The sequence below is a fragment of the Acinonyx jubatus genome, chromosome A2, assembly GCF_027475565.1.
Source record: "Acinonyx jubatus isolate Ajub_Pintada_27869175 chromosome A2, VMU_Ajub_asm_v1.0, whole genome shotgun sequence".
In the NCBI taxonomy this organism is placed as follows: Eukaryota; Metazoa; Chordata; class Mammalia; order Carnivora; family Felidae; genus Acinonyx; species Acinonyx jubatus.
Window position 1 is genome coordinate 141,163,379 of NC_069383.1, and position 21,270 is coordinate 141,184,648.

The 21,270-nt window shown below is 43.7% G+C and overlaps 1 protein-coding gene across 8 annotated transcripts in view; it reads left to right on the forward strand.

Annotated features, from left to right (window-relative positions):
* ARHGEF3 (Rho guanine nucleotide exchange factor 3) overlaps positions 1-21,270 on the forward strand; it is a 304,214-nt gene that overhangs the window by 225,475 nt on the left and 57,469 nt on the right. The window contains exon 1 of one of the 8 annotated variants that reach the window (XM_015063212.3): positions 8,767-9,339. The exons of the other annotated variants lie outside the window; for them this stretch is intronic. Within the exon in view, the coding sequence (XP_014918698.1) occupies positions 9,244-9,339 (96 nt within the window). The 5' untranslated portion in view covers positions 8,767-9,243. Of the gene's footprint in view, positions 1-8,766; positions 9,340-21,270 lie in introns of those variants that run through there. 8 annotated transcript variants of the gene reach the window in all.

Sequence of the window (21,270 nt, forward strand, 5' to 3'; positions counted from 1 at the left end):
TTGCACCTTCCATATTAAAAGTTTCTTTAGGGAATGGAAATTAATTTGGAAGGCTCCATTACTCCTGCTTCCAGCTGGTACAGATGCTTGGCCTCCTCTGGACAGGTAGGAGGGAGAGTGCTGGCCTCTTTCTGCTGAGCTCGTAAACTGAAGTGTCTAAATTCAGGAGTGATGCCAGGTGGGGTGGGGACGAGGAAGGGAGGAAAGGGATGTGGTGTTTGGAGCCCATAACTCAGGAAACGTGATGGCACCTAATTTCAGAGTGGCATGAGGCAAGCGTTTAAGAATAATGAGCTATTGTTGTGGGGTTTTTTTTCTTTAATGGGTGGGTTGTTTTTATAAAGTTTTATGAACAGGAAACTGAAGCAAAATGCTGATCCCTTTGGTTTTTGAGCCCTGCCAGCATCATTTTCATTTTTATTTTTGAGTTGGTGACAGGCACTTCCTTTAACACTTCTGGGGATAAAGCGTAATGAGACACCCCGAACCTCATTTTATGATAGCAGAACCCAAATGAAGACTTGGAGTTTCAGATCTTCTCGATAACAGCATAAGGGACAGAATAAGATCCCTCCCTGACCCAGACAGAAAGATGGCTCTTTCAGAAACCAAGGTAGTCTGCAGAAATGTTTCCCTTTACAAAATTCTAGAAAATTTGCCCAAAATGTGGCATATCTCTAATGTGCCCAAAAATGGGTCTTGCTGTGGCAAGGAAAATACTGATCGAATTCCCATCCTACCATCAATCATAAAAACCCAGCCTATCCAGCTAGTGTTTCTCCTGGAGTATGACTTCATCTTAAATAAGGTGGTCCTATCTGTTGTGCATTTTGGATGCACTGGACCAATATTTCAAGCACTTGGCTGCCAACTTCAGAGATGTTAAAAGCTGTTTTGCTCCTGCAGGGCATTTATTCATTGCTTACCTTGTAAAAGTTATGTCTTATTGCACTTTCCTGGCACCAGAGCAACCCTTGAATTTACCCATTGCATTTGGTTTTTCTGGGCCTGCAGACAGCACTGGGTTATTAAAGTTCAAGGAGGAAGCCACGTGATGTTGGCTTTACAATTTTAATTCTCTCTTACCTTCCTCCCTCCCTTCCTCCCACTCCTGAACAGATGAATTTTGTTTCCCATGTACCGTGTCAAAACTAGAATGGGCTCTCAAGGCATCTCTTGTAAGACTCCAGGTTAGGACGCCCAGAGGGGAAGAGCAATACCCTCCCTTGTTAGAGCAACTGGCGAAGAAATTTCCTTCTTCTCCCATTGGCATCTTTGGATAAAAAAGTCCTTGAGCCATAATTTCACATCAGCCTGGGAACTTTAACACCATGGTTAATCTTGCAGAAACACCAGGCAAAAACCTCCCCTCCCCCTCCAAAGTCAGCCCCTCAAGGCCCAACTCAAGAGAACAAAGTCTCAATATAAACAACACTAGATATGGGCATGGCAAGTTGAATAGAAAAAATAACAGTTTAACCTGGAATCACAAACGTACAGAAGGAAAAAGAAGAAAATGCCTCTGGGGGGCAAGAAAAGGACAGATGAGCATGTTACAAGGTACCCCTGAAAATGGACTATTTGACATCCTTTGCCACCAGTTTCAGTCCCCCTGGCAAGTCTACCTTGTTCAGGAATTAGTGTAAATTGCCAGGTATGTGTAAAAAAACGGAGGGAACTGAAAGCTCTCAGTAACATCCAGGACAGCCTCAGAGCTTATACTGCAGGAACCATCTCTCAAAGTGGTCTCAGTGAGTTTTGGATTCCTCAAGAAAAATGTCTACCCATGTCTACTTCTCAAAAAAATTTTTAACAGCCCATTTTGGTACTCTGCATATGATTTCTTGGTCCCATCACAGAAACTTGATATATGCTATGTTCCTTATTGCAAAAATTCTTCTCTGGATTCACCTATTCCGTGACAGCTTCTTTGATTAGCCCTATTTCAATTTAGTTTTCATTTTAACAAATATGGATCATGCTGACACGGTGAGAGAGATAGATAACGGTCCCTGTGCCCCTGTAGCTCACTGTCAGGTGGTGGAGGAATCAGTCATTAGGAGCTGGGTGAGTGTTGGGGAAAGAGAGGTCTTCAGTGCTGGGGAGCACAGAACAAGGGCTCCCCAACCTAGGAATCTAGGATAGCCTTGGATGAGAGGAATTATCCAGGAAGCCATTTGGTGGTTGTTCTTATGATGCCAAAGAACTAAGTGATCATGCAGCAGTAAAAGTTGGTGAACTAGAAGCCTGTACTTTTGTTCAGCCTTCTGTTGCCAAGAAGTCAGTCAGTCAGAATAGTAGGCATGTGAGACTTGAATTGCTGAACTTGGTTTTGAATGTCATATGGAAAAATTCAAACATAGCAGAACTCACCTCCCACTTAACCAAAGAACCCAGTGAACCTGCACCCTCTGTCCCATCTATAGTGTTGTCAGACGCCCACGGCATAAGGAACATGTTAGCTAATGGGCTGCTCTCTAACACGCACCAGACGACTTCTGCTCGTACCACATGAGTGAGACACAAACAAGCTTGCCAGGAGTCCCCAGGTCTGCTTCTGCTCATTGAACTCATTCTCTAATTAAGGTCTTCTACACACACTACTCTCCTCCCTGTACCCCCCTCTCTCCTGCCCCAGGTCTTTTTCAAGTAAACATCTCAAGCCAACTGCCCTCCTCCCATTCTCTACTGCTACAGCTAATTTTTTAAAAGCTTAAATGCAGTCATGTCCCCTGGCCATGAAGATAAGCATGTTTTTAATTGAAACTCTGGATACCAGATTGTAAATCAAGTTCTAAGAGCCAGAACATGTCTCCTGGTGGGTGGCTTAGTTGGTAGTTTACTCGGAGTGTGAACTTGTTTATTTTTCATTGTATCCCTGATGCACCCATACGGATGCAGGCTATCCAACGTTGAATAGCTGGATGAGCAAATAAGCAGCTCTCCATGCCCACTCAGGATTTTGATGCTATAACCATTGGGCTAACTACCCTTGGGCACCTCCGGCCTAAGAATCTGTGGTTCAGAATATTCCTGGAATGGGGGAGGTGGGCAGGCTCATTTGGGAGCCGGCTGATAATTCTAACTCACACCACTGTGCTATTCGATGCACTTTGAGAGGGTTTATCAAAAATTCAAATTTCTAGAGTCCATTGATGAAGATTCCAATTCAGTAGACCCAAAGTGGGGCCCAGGTATGGATTTGATAAGCTTCTCACTTTATTTCACTACAGGTGGTGCATTACTGTCCCTGAATTCCCCGAAGTCACATTTCCATAAATGTATAATTTTTCAAATCCTGGCCAGATGATATGAATACTGCTATCATTGATATACACATTTTACACATTTCTCCCACATTTTAATTTTTTTAGAATTAGGATATATCTTATAATTGATCACATGTTATAATTTAATTGGCAACATTTTTCTTTCTTGGTAATACATAAAATAATAGCACATATTACAGTCTTTGGCATCTTAGGTTTGGTGAAATATGGTACTTTGATTTCTGAGTTTGTAGTTGATGGAAAACAGTTCTACTATCCAAAACTAGAATTTACATATTTTAGACAACAATTTCTCCATGCAGTGGTTAGTGTAGAAAACCTGTATAACACATAACATTAGCTATAGTCTGAGGGGAATAAATATTTTTGGAGTGTAACAAATTTATTGAATTCTTCGTCAAAAGATATGAAATACTCTCAAACAAATTCAGACTACCCATAAAGTTCAAAGACCCTATAGTAGCATACAGAAAGTGTTCTAAAGACTGGCTTAAATTCTATAAGCAAAACAAGCCTGCTGATAGTAATCAGCTCAAATTGGACAAAGTCAGGATTCTTACTACAAATGAGTGAAGACAGGTTTCCAATCGTACATGCTGTGTGGTCAGAAATACCATATAACAAAAAGACAGTAAATTGAATCCCTTGGGATTTTTGTTTCATCACTGAGTTTGAGTTTCTGCCCCCAAAAACAATTAAATATGGTGGTGAAGGTTTTCCTGGGAAAGACCAAACTTTGAAACATTTCTTCCTCCTCTCTGATTTCTTCTTCAAGTATTATCATACATTGAAACTTTCATTTTCACTTATTGTTTGAAGTGCATTTTCATATCAGTAGCAGTTTAAGACAGTTTTCTGTCCCCCACCCTTTATTCCCCTATCTTTTGTTTTCTTGTCCTTTTGTGTTTTATGAAATACGTGATTTTGTTAAGTGTCAAGTTTGGGCAATAGGGAAAGATTCTAGGCATGTCAATATTCTGAGGCAACTTGGCACTGAAGCATTTTTTCTTTGCTCCACCATGCCCAAACTGACATTTGTGGTCGAGGTCTGAAGCAAGAATATCCTTAAGGTCAAAACCAACAGATTATCCTGATGCTATATTTCAGTTACACTCTCTCTTTAATGCAAGTTTTCTCAACAGCAGCATTATTGACATTTTGAACCTGTAAATTCTTTGTTGTAGGGGCTGTCCTGTGCATTATAGGATGTCTGCCAGCATCCTGAGTCTCTATCCACTAGATGCCACTAGGACCCCACCCCCACCCCAATGACAATAAAAAATGTATTCAGACATTGCCAAATGTCACCGGGGAGACAAAATTGCCCCCAGGTGAGAATCACCGCTGTAATGAACTAGAGGTGAGAAATGTACCTGTCTGTGGTATGTTTTAAAAAAACATAAAGTCTTGATTATTTTTGCATTATAGCTGGTAATCCACAGGATTAGCTCTATCTTGGGAGAAAGAAAAAGATTGTATCACTTAACCGGTTTTTCAAACTTGTTTCACAAAATGAGATCTTTAAGTGAATGCAAGAATGAAGTCTTCCAGCTTTAGAATATCCAGGGATATATTTTCATAAATCTAGCCTGGAGCCAGTGGACACAACCCCAGGCAGGCAGAGAGTAATAATACTGATATGATTTTGGATATTATCAGTGTTTTATTGGTGCCATTTTTACCCATCTGGCAGGAAACCACAGTCCTGATCTCTCAGAATTCACTGCCAGAACTTTTTCAGGCTTTTGACTCCCCTCTCTCATCAAGACTGAAGCGGCAGAGAGGAGAGGGAGCTCAGTCATTAGCTGGGAATGTTGCCCAAATGGAAGGGGGAAGGGGGAGGTGTTGGTACACATGTGTATCCAACATGTACCTACACGACTGTGTGAGATCAGCAGGGGTGGGAGAGATAGTTCCAGATGCCAAGGAGCAGATGGAGGTGCGTGTGTTCGAAGGCTGGGCTGTAGCTCCTTCTGCAAATGCACACCTTGCTGCAGAGGTTATAGTTGAAAGGCCATGTTTTAAAGTGAACCATACTGCTTGAGCAGATGTGTATTACACACCTCCCTGGCACAGAGGTTCAGGAATAGGAAGAGAAGAAAGGGGAGAAATGTAGCTGATTGAGCACCTGCTCTGTAATGAACACTCTTTCACATTTGATGAATGAATGAATGAATGAATGAATGAGACTTTAAGGAGAAAAAGAACCCACTAACTCTGATGTTAAGTGTAATGGTAACAGGACAAGGCATCGTCCCATTGGCTGAGAAGGTCTCCACAACCACTAACTTCTGAAGTTTTAGCCTCAAGCTGGCCTGTTGTGCTCACTGCCACAGCAGTGAGATTTGAGGAGTTGATTGATGGTCTCCCAGCCATGCCTGGCTGTCTGCTCTTCTGAAAGGAGCTAATAACCAGTGGTGGGCTTGTGTGTGGAGGCCCACCACTCCACCGGCAGCACAAACAAGCCCCACTCGGCCCAGGCGAGAATGCAGGCCCCACTCTTGGCACTGTTCCTGGAAACGAAGAACAGGCTTCTTTATTCCAGTCTCCAGGCTTCTGGCTAGCAAGAAACACTGCCCGGCTGTGAAGCGTTTTATAGGATTATAACGGGTTGTGCTAAAGGCGAGTTCTGAAAAGCACTTTGTGCCACTGCTTTGAGTGAAGCTGACTGTTAGGGCAGTGTTGTTCCTAAGCCCATAAACACACACACACACACACACACACACACACACACACACACACAGGCAGGCAGGATAGGGAATGCCGGGCTCCTGCGGCCCACTCAGCTGGGCAGCACTGCAGAGTTGGCCTGGTTTCCCTCAGTTCTGACACCAGCCTCAGGAGTGTGCTTAGGAACCATCCTGTAGAGCAGCCTGCTTTCTGACAAAGTCTTTGGTCACAGACACCTCTGTTTGGAATCCTAGGCAGAATAACCAAACCCAAAGCTGCTAATGTTGGAGCAGTACACCACACACGAGGGAGGTTCTGAAGTCAGGGCACAAGGTGGACATTGCATGGAGTCAAAAATACCCTTGAAAAAATTTTAAATGTCTCAAGGACCACATACATACATGGCTTGTGTATACCCCAAATTGCCAGCTTCAGTTTACAGACCTTATTGTACCAAAAATATATGTCTTTAAACACCAGAGCCCTATTTATGGTGGTGAGACATTCATGCTTTGAGAAGCTTAGAAGCATCTGACAAGCCAAGGGAACTCCAGGTCCCCATCTTTCCTTTCACTCTCATTTGGGGGCTTATGCTTTTTTTTTTTTCAGCACTATGTAAATGATTACTGGCCATTAGCAATCTCTTTCTATCTCTATCTCTCTCTCTCTGCCTAACATATCTGGCAGAAAACACAGAAGTTTGCTACACATATGTTCTGTGGCCATGTATATTAATTGATTTTTATTGTTCCAAATCTTTTGAGGAGGGGCAAAAAAAATGTCATGAGAGAGAGTGGATATAGCAGCCTTCCTATCAACCAGTATGACTATTCTTTGCTCTATGATAGTTGTACTTAAACTTGAGGTTAAAGTACCCACTTTTCCATGGGGTTTATGTACTGCTACACTGGGCTTAGGGTATGCCAGACTCCCTGTCCAGCCCTGAGGATCCCGCAGTGAATGGACCAGTCGAAGTTTGCTAAGGTCACTCTTTCTCACCAAGTGCTGGAGGTGCACTTCCCAACTAGAGGATAAGGCCCAGCGAACTTGTCAAAGCTCGTCCTCAAAGGGGCTGTTGCTGGCCAGATCATCCTGTTGAGATGGTGGGCCTGAGGGGCCAGAGGAGCAGGAAGAAGACGGGAATGAGGAGCAGCTGCATGTGCTTCAGCTCATATCCTCAGCAGCCAGGGTAGCCCTGAGTGAGGCATGTCACTGCCTCTCCTGGCCCTCCTTTGGCTGCAGAATTAATCAGGGGCTGTGTTAGTTGGGTGCCTTTGGAGATGACATTCCCTTCACGCCCCCACCAAGCTTGGTCAGGCTCACAGGGAGCACTTACATAAGCTCCCCAATCAGCACAGCCCGGGTTAAGAAATGAAGTTGTGTTTGGGAATACAGGTAGAAAAACTCAGTGGTCCATGGGCATCTTTCTCACTGCAAACCTCGTCTTCGATCACCTCCTTCCCACTGCTTGAGTATGTATATTTGAGGGGAAAAAAAAATCCAGGTGTTTTCTCCAATCTCAGCCGGAACCCACTAATTCAGGAGTCTCCTTTACACATGTGGCAACAACGGGGCTAGCAAAACTGGCCAGACTCTCTCTTTTCTGAAGGCAGTTTGTCCACACTAGCTGGACAGGAAAGTAGGTGAATTTAGTGCCAGGGTGTGTGGGTTTGGTACCTGGGATGAAAGATCTATGTATCATGAGGTTTCCTGCCTGGAAAGTAGAAACGGGATTCTGGCCTTAGCTGGAAGCAGAGAACACTGTAACAAGGTCTAGATATTTCCATTCCCATTACCTCCTGTACACCTAAGAAGTCAAAACAAAAGACATCAGCTCCCTAGACCACCACCTGCAGTGGTCATTACTTTGATGGGGGCCAGGGGGTGGGATTTCAACAGTGCAGTCTACAAAATAACTTTTGAGACAGTGATCATTTTAATATTGAAAAATTAATTTCCCAAGTAACACACAAATATATTTTTCTTATAAAAAATTTAAGAACATTAGCTATAAATTTAAAGTCTCTTTTACAGCCTTTAATTCCAGGTGTATACCTGGCGTGGATTGCCTCCCCTAGCCCCAAGGGGACTTGTAAGTTTGCTGTGCATCCTTCTGGATGGTTTTCAATAGTATTTACCTACATTTTGCTATAGAAAATACATGATATTATGTAGATGTGTTTTCAACACAAATGGTATTAATATTGGGCTTACTCTGCAATTGTTCTTTAACTGAATGTGATACATACACTGGAGATCTCTCCATGCCACAACCCTGGACCCATCTTGTTTTTGACTGCTGCTGAGTGGGGTTTTATAGGGAGGAGAATTTATTCAAGCATTCCCTGTTGATAGATATTACAGTGGTTCCAGTTTGGGGGTTTTGCTTGTTTGCTTTTTACTGTTCCAGACTGGGCTGCAGCAAATGATCTTAGAATTGCCTATTGAACATTTACAATGTAGTTCTCCAGTAAGGCATGGTATAGCCAACCAGGTCCTGCTGCAGAGCTTCATCTTGAACAGACCCTGTCAGACTGCCCTTGTGAGTGGCTGACAGCCACTAATCAGCCTCTTCATATTTAAAAATGGGTACAGAGGAAGGCGCCCAAGGGAAGTCTCTGGAAGTGGTGGAAATACATTTCCTGATTGTGGAAGTGGTTACGTGAGTGTTTACATTTGTCAACACTCAACTAACTATATAACTTAAAGTGGGCACATATTACTGTTTATAGACTATACACTCCAGTGACGTTCAGATGTTCATTAAAAAAAAAAAAAAACCACACAACTGTGGGGGCGTGGAGACTGGCTGGGAATAAGGCAAGACGGAATACTACCTCTTCTTAATATGGGCTTTTAAAATGCTGGCTTTTCCTTCCACCGGGTCTCCTCTCTACTCGCCGCCTCTTCCACTCCCGGAGTGAGGGGTAGTCGTTGCACGGGTGGCCTCGGGCCTCCGCCTGGCGGAAGGAAAAGACCCTCGGTAGAATCGTCCCTCTCCTCGCTGGGGCGTTTCCGCGGGGCGGTACCTGGGCGTTCCAAGGACGCGCGGGGGCGGGGCCGAGGCGGTGCCCGCCCCGCCCCAGGTGGGTGGGCCCGCACTAGGCTCCGCCCCCTTTCAGCCGGAGAGCCGAGTCGGTCCCACCCGGCAAGAAGCCGGCTGTCAGTCTCCGTGCCGCCACTGCCGCCGGGCACCGTGGAGCTGGGGCCCCCTTTCGCCTGGGAGTTTTGTAGTCGCCTCGGGTCAGCGGTGACATCCCAAAGAGCAGGCCCGGCAGCCACCATGGTGGCCAAGGATTACCCCTTCTACCTCACGGTCAAGAGGGCGAACTGCAGCCTGGAAGTACCCCCAGCCAGCAGTCCGGTCAAGGACGCCGAGGTAGGGTCTCCACCTGGACCTCTCTGGGTCCATCTGTCAGTCCCTCTGTCTGTCTCCATCTCTCAGTCCCTCGGCTCCCTCTCTGTATCAGTCTCTCTCTGCCTGCATCTTTCATTCGGTGTGTTCCTCTTTCTTTCTCTCCCTCTGCTTCTGCGAATCCTCCTCCCTCTCCCCATTTCTCACACTCACTGTCTCCCTCCATGTCTCACTCTCTGTCTCTGCCTCCTTTTTGCCCCTTCTCTGTGGATCATCATGAGCCTCCTCCCCTATCCCTGTCCCCCTTCCTCTTGGCCAGGGAGCAGCTAGCTGCCTCCTCACCCTTGCCTCTCGCATCCTGCAGGGCTCTCAGACTGTCAGTCTTCTGTCTAGACCCAACAGAGGGACTTTCTCTTACTGTATCCTTAGGTCCAGATGTCAGTCAAGAGCTACCTTTCAAGCTTGGGCTTCCTCTTGCCTGGGTTGGGAAGCAAGAGAAGGCCTTTGGGGGCCGTCTCACCTGTCAGGCTTGACCTCACAGTTGTTTGGCAGCAAAGACAGGACCTGGCACCTCTGCTTGTCATCTGTGGCCATTGGAGTCATTCAGCTGGAAGTCTGGGGGCTAAATGAGTAGTCTGAGTGTCTTGTACGTGGAGCCCGAAAATGAATTAAACTCCTTGAGGGCAGTGGAAAGCTGTCTTGGAACACTAGAAACAATTATCTTTCTGAAAGGGAACTTTCCAGTGCCTTAAGGGTGATGTGAAGGAGTCCTCCTGGCTTGTATTTAGTCTTGCCATTTACTTCTGTGTGTTATATCTCTGGCAAAGAGCTCAAAAGGCTGGGTTCAACTGGAAGAGAAAGCATCCTTCTTTGTCTTTAAGGTTCTTAGGGAATATAGTTGCTTCCATTAGACCACAGCTTTGCTGTGGCTGAGCTATAGTGGAACCCATGGGACCCAGCTCATCACTGCTGCTCATGTGTGTATCTGAGAGATCATCACTGTGCCCAACCACGACTGGGGAAAGTCTGGAGACAGATGTGCATCCGACCTTGTCGCAGCATTCTTAAGGGTTCTCTACCTACCCACCACCCTTGGGTCTACTTAGCTGTGTGCACTTGGCTCACTGAATTATGTATGTTTGGGAGGACAGCATCAAAGATTCATTGCCTCTAACAAGAGCTGCTCCAAGCTGACAAGACTCCAAACAGTCTTCAGTTGTAATCAGCTTTCTGTAAGCTGAGCACAACTAACTTCTCACCCCCACCCCCACCCCACACTCCAGCTCAGTTGTATATTTTCACAAAGAGTTTTTGTTCCTAGTAGCTGTGGAAGTGTGATGGCCTTAATGGTGTTTGAATTTTTATGTAAGTTTTGACAAGATAGCACCAGCATACAGTTCAGGTTGTTCAGGCTTGGAATAGATATAATGATTTTTCCATAGGAACTTCATAATTTAATGAATATAAGAGCAGTGAAGCTAGTGCCCCCTCAAACTCCTTTTCAAGGACGCAAATCATAACCAAGTTTAATAAGTTGAAATGGATCAAAGGAAAGAATAGTGAGAATAGCTCTGGACCCTAACCAGTCCCTTCTTGCCATCCCTTAGTCCTATGTTTTCTGAGCAGTTTGGCAAAAAGCTTAGGTAAAACTCATCTGCTTGGCCTTTTCATATACTTAGAATATAAATATATCTGTATGTCACAAATGTGAGGAAAGACATGTATCACCAAATGTCAAATATTAGTTTTCTTCATGGTAGCCAGATACAGATTTTAAAATGTGACTTATTTTCCTTTTTGGGGGATATCCTGGTATGGCAGTAAGGATGGGAGAGGGACAATTTTGAAAATGGTAAATATTTTTCAGGTATCACCATTGAGTGTGTGTGTGTGTGTGTGTGTGTGTGTGTGTGTGTGTGTGTAGTTTAAATCAGAAATATCATGTATGCTCTATACATCCTGAAGCAGAAGGGTCCAGTGACGTGCACCTCCTAGCTTCATTTCCTGATAATGGTGATAGGCAAAGTTGGAAAAAGAAACCGAAGTGAATTTAGGGGGTAGTTTTCTGGTTTCATTATCCGTGCAAAAGATAAGTCAACCCTTGTAGGCCTTACTTCTCCATAAGCAATTAACTAAAATATATTTTCTGCCAGCAGGTGTCGTCAGTATTTGTAAGTGTTTGAAGAACAGCATACCCTGGTATGCCTGTTGAAAAACATGATTATACACATGTTTATAAGCTAAGCATTGACTGTTAATTCCTATGAAAGTACTTTTTTAAGATTGATAATTTTTTTCCAAAGATAAGGTGGTTATAAAGAGAAAAACTGACTTATCCAAAGTGCTTTTTGACCTTCAAAGGAAGCAAAGCACCTGTGCCCTTTGGACATATAATGGCCATTCCTTTGGAATTTGCTGTGGGGAGGAGCACTGCATGGGCAAGTGCCTTCTATCATGGCTCCTGAGGTTGCAGCAGGCGTGCTGGGGAAAGCCACTCAAGGAAAGCCTTGCGGGGAAGGGCCTGGTGTGCAGTGGTGTGCATCTGATACCATACACTTGAGTTGAAAATCTGCAACAATAAACATTCTCTTAAATTCAAATCATAACAACATTTCTATTTGAGATTTAAATGCTTTGTAATTTTTAAAATTTTGGCGATGGTTTCCAGTGAAAGGAAAAAGGTGATGTATTTTTAAATTTAATTTTCTTTAAATATTTTCTTAAAAATATTTATTTTAAACATGAAGAGTATTATGCACGGATTATGATATTAATACAATACTGCTTCTTAATCTGGTATTTCTTTATGGCACGGATATGTGAGTTGGGTTGCAAGTGTTTAATTTTAATACCCATAACCAGCTAGATCTTCCTGCTCTAATTGTTAACTGTGAAATCCAAGGACCTTAGTCCATTTTAGTCCATGGCTCTAGACTTTCCCAGAAAACATCGTTAAGCTTGCTCCTTCTGATCACTGATGTAGTTTCATTCAATTTATCTGTTTTCTTATTTGTTGGGCGCTTATTCCCATGCCAAGAGGGACTGGTCCTTCCAGGCATGTTAGGTCCTCTGAACACCTGACCAAGTCACAAGAAGGAAAACGGTTAGCTCTTAATGGATTACACTGATTGTACGTTTAAAGGCACCATTTCCATATGGTAAAGTTTGCGTTTAAAGAAAGAAGGCTCTGGGGCGCCTGGGTGGCTCAGTCGGTTGAGCGTCGGACTTCGGCTCAGGTCATGATCTCGCAGTTCGTGAGTTTGAGCCCCTCATCGGGCTCTGTGCTGACAGCTCAGAGCCTGGAGCCTGCTTCAGATTCTGCCTCTCTCTCTGCCCCTTCCCCGCTCATACTCTGTCTCTCTCTGTCTCTCAAAAATGAGTAAACGTTAAAAAATAATTTTTAAAGAAAGAAGGCTCTGGGGCACCTAGGTGGTTCAGTCAGTTAAGTGTCCAACTTCAGCTCAGGTCATGATCTTGTTGTTCGTGAGTTCAAGCCCCGCGTCGGGTTCTGTGCTGACACAGCTTGGAGCCTGGAGTCTGCTTCAAATTCTGTGTCTCCCTCTCTCTGCCCCTCCCCTGCTCGTGCTCTGTTTCTTTCTCTCTCTCTCAAAAACAAACAAACATTAAAAATATAAAGAAACGTGGCTCAAATGAATGGATATGTTGGCTAAGGATGCTGGAGCCTGGTGAGAAGGTTTTAAGAGTTTGGGGTCAATCTCATTTTTAATGATAATACAAAGAGATGTTTCTGTTATTTTCTTTCTAAGAATATATCTGAAAATTTGATGGACAGCTCACTTTGAGTTTTAAGATGCACTATTTCAGATGTTGGTCAGGATTAGGCCAGATTTAGTTAGCAGAATTTGCAATCATTGCCTTTCTCTCAAAAGTATATGATCTGATTTTGATTCAGCCAGTATATTTGTGTGACTCTTGGAATGACGTGTATCTAGAAATGACGGAGCTCTATTCCTCTCCTAAGTACCACATCTAGTGTCTCACTTGAGACCTAAGCCATGTTGTAGGGTTAACATAAAGTACATATTTTTTCCCTCACTTTATGAATAAAGACACTGAGGGGAGGTGACTTACAGAAAGTCATGAAGAAAATCGGCAGCTAAACTGAGAGCCAATGCCAGGTTTCCTGATGGATTTAGTCCAGCATTTCATACAGTGTACCTTGTGGCATCTAAGGGTGTTTACCTGTGTGAAGAAAGAGGGAGGGGAATGAATACTTAACAGACATGTAAAATGCTTTAAAATATTTTCTTTTAAGTATATAATCACGAGTGCTTTATGGAACTGAGGTGAACCCTATGCCCCTGCCATAATTTATGCCCCAGTCAGTCCACATGTGGACTTGAAAATTGTATGCACCTGGGGCTCAACTCCTTGCATGCCAGCTGGAGAGCTAAAGAAGTCAAATGGTTTCCAGTAATGTATACATTTCTTGGAATCTGTATCGTGTAGTGTTGAACTGATAGTATATATAACCAACTGCATGGAAATAGTTCTGAGGGTTATTGCAGTTAGAATCCTGGTAGTTCTTCAAGTGACTAAACAAGTAGACTCCATGAATCATGTGACTTCAGATCTTGCTGGGAGGGGAGTAACATGGAGTTATCAGAGGTAAAGGCCGTTGCCTGCTGGTAGCATCTGGTTATGGTCATCCAGCCATGATTCTGAGGCTTGTTCAGATGGCGTCTTGGCTTCCAGGATAGGATATACATGAACTAGGAATAGATATATTGGAGAAAAGCATATTCACTTTACACATGTACATTTGAGTATGTTCAGGGTATCAACTCTAGACTGAGTCCTAATGCCATCACCTGCTAGTGGTATCACCGTGGACAAGCTACTCTGCCTCCCTAAGCCCTGTTTTCCTCAGTGTTAAAATGGGGTTGATGATAATTCCACCTTCTAGGACCATAGTGAGGGTCAATGAGATGATTCACGTATAGCACTTAGCCCAGTGCTTCGTGTATAGTAAATGTCCAATAAATAGCATCATCATCATTGAGACTTCTGCACCTTGAAAAGATTCCTCAAACATTTTTAATTAATGATCACCATCCTAATTTTCTGAGTGTTGTGTTACAGATAGCAGGGCCTCATTGTAGGTCTTCTCTTTATCCCCACAACACTCCTATAAGGTTGGTATACTGCTCCCTTTTGGGAGAAGAAATTGAGACCCGGAGCTGGGTAGTAGCCTTTCCAGGATGGCTAAGCTACTAAGTGGAAGAGCCAAGATTCACACCCCAGTCTGGCCCCGAAGCTGTACTTTCCCAACCACATCACGATGCGTCCAAATGACTAAATCACTGGTCTCCTCACCACATAACACATGAAGGATGAACCTGCGTGCTGGAACAAATAGCCTCACAGTCAAAAGCCTACTTTTTCTGGGTGTCTGGATAGAAGACCCCACCATCACTCAGTGCTTCTGGCAGCTCACTTCGTAGAATGGCTACAACCCAAAGGAGCCGGAATTTGCAAGCCTCCATTTGGGGAGGGTTTGGGTAACTTCCGTTCTGTGTTTCTCAACACCAAGGAGCTGGTCTTTGGCAGAATTCCGCATGCTCAGCTCTGTGGAGGTGACACTGTTAGTTCTGCAATTAGTCATTTTGCTTATCTGCGTTAACCACCAGCCTTCCACCTAAACCAAATAACTGGAAGGCCCTGACTGCCATCTGGATACTTGCAAATTGTGTCATTTTCTCAAGACACTCTGAAACTGCCTATAAAATCCTGGACTGTTGCCACTGTTTTCATAACAACTGAATGAAAATAAATTACTGACCATATCCTAATTTTTGCAGAGCCCGGTGCACATGTAATTGTTATTAATGGCATGCGTATATCTAGAAGAGCTACTTCATTTGTGATGTATGCATGCAATTGCCTTCCATAATTTGTCAGCATTGGTAATGTGTACAGGTCACACACAAAATGAGGAAATTGCTGTAACTGCATTGCCATGTATTTTCATCTTGGCTCATGGACTGTCAAGAATGAAGGCCAGTAGTTTCTAATGCCTTTCATTTTTAATGAATTGACACTGTTTATTAGCTTAAAAGAGGCTATGTCACATGTTAATCAAGAAAGGCGTCTGAACCTTCATCTGGCTGGGAAAGGAGGGTTCTTTTTAAGTCTAGAAACACTTGTGTCTAGACCTTCTGTGTTTGAGCCATTGTATTCTTTTGTGAGAAGGCAGCCCCGATTATTACTAAACTTCAGTTAATTGGAGCAGAACCAGAAACCTTAACGGTAAAGTCACTGGACTTTTTTTTTTCCTCCTCTGGCTCTTAAGATGAAGAGGTAAGGAGTAGCAAAACAGGCTCTCTTTTTTTTCCGGGGATTTATGAAACACAAACAAAACTAGCCTTCAGGAAATGACCCAGGGTCATTGCATTCGAGAACCTTAGAGTGGGAAAGGCCTGTTGAGAACATGGAGCCCAGTGCTGGGGCCATTCAGTCTCTGCTTAAACATCTCCAGAGACAGAGAGCTCATTACCTTCTGAGCCTGTACACTCCATCTTTGTTCAGTGTGGATCATGAAAAAATCCCGTCTTAATTATAACATTGCTTTCTGCAACTGAATAATATACAGGAATATTTTCTCATGTGTTATCTCCTTAAATATTTGTTCTCTCTCCCCATCTACTCCCACTCTGCGCACACACATGCATATGTATGCATGTATACATACACACACACACACACACACACACACACACACACACACACACATAAACACACTCTTCCCCCAGGTGCTTGTTTCTCTTGGCTAGACATCCTGGTTCCTGTAACTTCTCCAAATGGGACTTACTGTCCAATCTCTTTCTCTTCCTTGCTTGTTTCCACCGGACATCCTCAGGGTGCCTGGAAATCTTGAGTATTGATCAGCCCAGAGACATACTATATAGTGCTATATCAACAAACAAGATTTCTGTTATGTTTAATGTGCTTCCTTAGACAAGAGAAGTAGACTAATACATTGAAAAAGACTTTTGAAATAGAGATGACAGACTGAAGATTAATGTCTTTGTCATATAAGTAATTTATACAAATGTAAAAGAACCCTCCAAGATGTCCTTTGATAAATGAACAAAAAGACACTAATAATTCATGCACAAGGAACTGTGAAAGTAAACATTATTTAAAATGTTCACTCTAATAGAAATTATAGAAGTGCAAAAGGCAAGTACAATAATAAGGTGCTGTTTCATACCTAATTGATGTCACAAATATTTTAAAGACATGATAGAACCCAGTCCTGGGGATGTTGCAAGGAATAACACACTTCTTTGGGGTAATGAGGGGACTTGTCAGTATATATTAACACACAAAAAAAGGTACTTGGGTGGCTCAGTTGGCTAAGCGTCTGACTTTTTCAGTTCAGGTCATGATCTCAGCTTAGGGTTTGAGCCCCACATTGGAGACCGCTTGAGATTCTCTCTCAATCTCCCTCTCTGTCCCTCCCCAGCATGCATGCTCTCTTTGTCTCTCTCTCTCAAAATAAATAAACTTTAAAAAACAACAAAAGAAAAGAAAAGAAAAGAAAATGTTTAAATCTCTGGACCCAGTATTCCAGCTCTTAGGGAGGAAAATACTATTCAAAGCTGTTCATAATGATATTATTTGCAATAATTGTCATGTTATATGCTTGTGCATTTTATAGGTTTCAAAGCATTTTTATAGTCTTTTCCTCACCGGAGTATAATTATCCCCGTTGTAAAGATGAGGATCCCAAGAATCGGAGAGATTCAGTAATTTTCCTAAGATCGCACAGCTGGTCATGGCAGAACTGAAGCTAGAAGTCGGCTGTCTGACTTCAGTTTAGCATCCTTCCCTACTTGTTTCTAACGGAAAAGCCAACGAACCGACCTATTGAGAGAATGGCTCCATGTACCGTGGCCTCTGGCACAGGGATCGATGGCATTTGAGCCATTACACACTAGCTAACAGAAGTACCTTAATGTTCTTGTAAAACATAAAAAGGAAAAAGCGTGAGCATAATGACACACATGATGTAACCAATTTAAATGTGTACATAAGTGCATGAGATGTAGAGAAGTCGGGGAAGGGAGGTTCAGTCAGCACACCCTCTCCCTCCCTCTCTCATTGCGCTTACTAAATTCACAGCAGTGCTGCCCTGTGTTCAGATAGCAGTCAGGGGTTTTCACTTGCACTGTCTCCTTTGAACCTTGCACTGGCTGAGGGAGCTGAGCAAGGCAAGGACTGTGCTTTTTGTTTGTCAACTGAGGAAACAAGAGATTCAGAGAGATGAGGAGGCAGGTCCAAAATATTGTCGCCTCCTTGTCCAGCCTTGACCTGTTGGCACACTGCAGTGTTGGCTTAACCCAGTCATGTTCCTGAATGAGGTTGGTGGTAAGCAGCACTATTTGGGGGTTTTCAAAGTGAAGTCCATTAAAGAACACTGCATGTGGTGACCTCACCTGGGAGCCAGTGGGCTGGTGGACCCATCCCTTGGCCTGCACTCCAGATTCAAGTGCAAAGCCTACTTTATATTTAAAATTTTTTTAAATGTTTATTTATTTTTGAGAGAGACAGAGACAGAATGCGAGTGGGTTAGGGGCAGAGAGAGAGGGAGACACAGAATCTGAAGCAGGCTCCAGGTTCTGAGCTGTCAGCACAGAGCCCAACGCAGGGCTCGAACTCACGAGCCGTGAGATCATGACCTGAGCCGAAGTCAGACGCTCAACCTACTGAGACACCCAGGCACCCCAAGCTTACTTTATATTTAATGTGAGATTGCTGTGAAACAAGAAGCCCACAAAAAATGGCTAAACAGAAACTTCTGTACGTGTAGAGGACATCCCTTAAAAAGTTGTCTGCCTGAGCTCTGCAGATCTAATGTTTGCAGCAGAGGTGCTAATTAAATGGTAAGGAGAAATAGAGCACTTCCCCCGAGGGGACGGTTTCCGTAGATACCAAGAGAAGTTGGCAACCTGAATGAAATAAAACTAAGAGCCTGTGTCAGGACCTTGGAAAATATATAAAAAATGTTTAGCAGGTGCCACCATTGTCAGATTTGGAAGTCTGGAGTCTTCCTGGAGGAAGAAGCCACAGAAGGGAAGAGGGAAGCAGCCAGTGGGTGGAAAGAGATAGATCTACAGGCCTGACGCTGTCCCCAAAGGGGGACAAGTGATAGAAGCCTTCTCTCTGTGTGCTTTCTGGCTCCAACACAAGGTCAGTGCTAGAGTCCCTCTCAAGTGTGTTATCTTACATTGAAATGCTAACATTTCATAATCCCTAAGTGACGCAGGCATGTCAAGAACGACCCCAGGCAAATACAGAGAAGATAATTAAAGGTCACTGGTGAAGACTATTCTTGTGTTTGACTTTGCACGGGTGGGGAGGGGTGCCGGTGGCTCGTTAGTATCCTGTTAGGTTTTTGGTCTTGTTCGTTCTCACACACCTTCAACCATCCCCCTTGCTGGTTGGTGGTTGCCTTGGGTGCTTCTGGGTGTGGTCTTGCAGAAGGGGTCTGAAACCATGGTGAAGAAGGAAACAGACTATTTACAAAAGGCAAAAAAGTTGATGGTAACTTAAGTGTTGGCCACAGGCGCATGGTGCAAAGCCATCTCCTTCCGCCTCAGCTGTTTGATAGTGGCTTAAATTGGACGGTTTTGAAAGACAGCACATCCGAAAAGAGGACTTGTTTTCTCTTGTCAGTTTCTGAATGCTATGTGCCCGGGCTCTAAGGACTGAGGAGAGTGAACTTTGCTCTGGCTCAGCATCAAGGAATGGGGACTTGCTTTGAAGGACTCCTAAATGCTTAAATCTGAATTTCTTTCACAGCATTTATTTCTAAGCTGGTTCTTACAAGAGCCTCCCTACTAGCTGGAGACAGGACACAAGTAGAGGCTCAGAGAAGACCTCAGAGTCTTTGTTTCTGGAATGAGAAGACTGGCTTAGATATTTTTTTCCCAGAAGGTGGGTTTCCTACCATTTGTGGTCGCCCAAATGATACAGGAACAAGGGGATACAGAGACGAGACACAAAATAATAATTTTGACTCATTTTCTCTGTTTCAGTTCTCTTCTTATTCTTCTGATCCTTCTGATCATGCTGCAGAGAAAGTCTTAGTTTAGAGTTAGTGGGTCTATAACACCTTTCTATCACTTGTTAATTCCTCCTTTTAACAAAGCTCAAGCCTCAGTCTTAGAAGCTTCAGGCAAGCAACAGTATCTAACAAGAATTTAACAATTGGGTTCATTTTTTAAAGTTAGTTTCTATTTATGGCAGGTGCAGTGATAGCATTTATTTTTATAATATGTTTACTTAAGTAAAAAATAAGTAATTTAAGGAAACATTACATATGTAGTAGTTCACGCGGTATATACATTGGCTAAAAAATCGTCACAGTGGTACCAAGAGTTTGGAAATAGTGCATTCAGTGTGTTCTGAGAGCCCTTCTGCAGCAATAGGTTCCTGAGCTTGAGTATAGCTGCTTATAGACTAAATCTTAAATTTGGCCTTTGAGCATAGGACCCAGATTTCAGATATTAAGATTTTTAAACAGATAAAGATGGGCTTTAATGTGTCATAGAAAATTATCCTGGACTAGATGTTAGCAAATTAAAAACAAAAATTGGATTTCTATCCTAAGAACACAAATCTTTTTTTTCTTTTCAAAGCTTCAAAGTCCCAAAGTTCCAGCTGAAATCATTTAACCCATGTTCTTCCTTTTCCCCCTCACCCTCAGGGAAGGATTGGGCAAGATTGTATTTTATGTTGGGGCAGCCATAGAGGCTAGTGGTTAGGAACTTCGATTTGAGGGGTGGACTGAGCCAAGCTTGAATCTCAAGTTGGCCACTTATGAGCCAGGAGGTCTTGGACAGTGACTCATCCTCTGAGCCTCAGTTTCCTCGTCTGTAAGTGAGAATTTCCAAGGGTACTGTGAAGATTAAATGAACACACAGAGGGCTTCCACAGAGCAAATGGTCCACAACAGCAGCATCTATTTTCAGTGTGCATCAGTTGAGTGGAAGCTGTGGCTGGTCATCCCTATCAAGGGGTCTGCTGGAAGGTCACTCTTTCCTTTGTAGGAAATACCCACCCAAGTTCCCAGGGATTCGAGTTGGCACTGGCCATTATTTTTTAAAAAAACAAAAGATGTTCCAAGCACACTGGCAAGATTCACGTTCATTCCTGCCAGGCAGGATGAAAAAAAAAATCTAGTATGGTTTACTGATGTTCCCAGAATGGCTTTCAAGCAGGGAGTGGGGTGTGAGCTCAGGGTAGAGAGGCGCCCCAGTCATGGGAGATGAGGAATGTGTCATCCCTCCTAAAGGCTGGCTCCCACCTGACATGCATCATCTGGGAATCTTAACCAAGCTCCAACCACAGAGACAGACCCGGGGCAGGTGAGGAGGATTAGGTTGCTTTGGGAGTCCTTCCTGCCCTATTCATTAGCAAGGCACTTTAATTATAAATAGATCCTTTGTTATAAACGTGGGGAAATTCCATAGCATGATGGATACAACTTGGTGAAGAGCCGAACAACTAAAAATGACCCCTATTGCTCTTGGATTGTCAGTAAATATTTATTGAGACCAGACTCTACTCAATAATTTCTCCTGAGTGTAAAAGAGAAAGGCATGCTTTCTGTCCTCAAGGAACGTGTACTTGAGTTTGACCGAGTCATTCCGAACCCTGACATACAGACAAGTGACTGTCAATCGGCAGAAAGAGGGATGGAGAAGCAGGCAATCTCACAGACTGGGAGGGGGGCAGTACTAGGAGGTGGTCCTCCAGTGAGCCCTCTGATGCTGGATGCTCACAACACCATTCCCCAGGTGGGTCTTCACAGAGGGCAGTGCCCACTAGGGGCACATGAGCAGGGCACCTGTGTACCTGGCTGGGCCTCTAAGATGCTGGGGGGAAGCCAAGAGGGGCTCCTGATTCCAGAGGGACAGGGCTCGG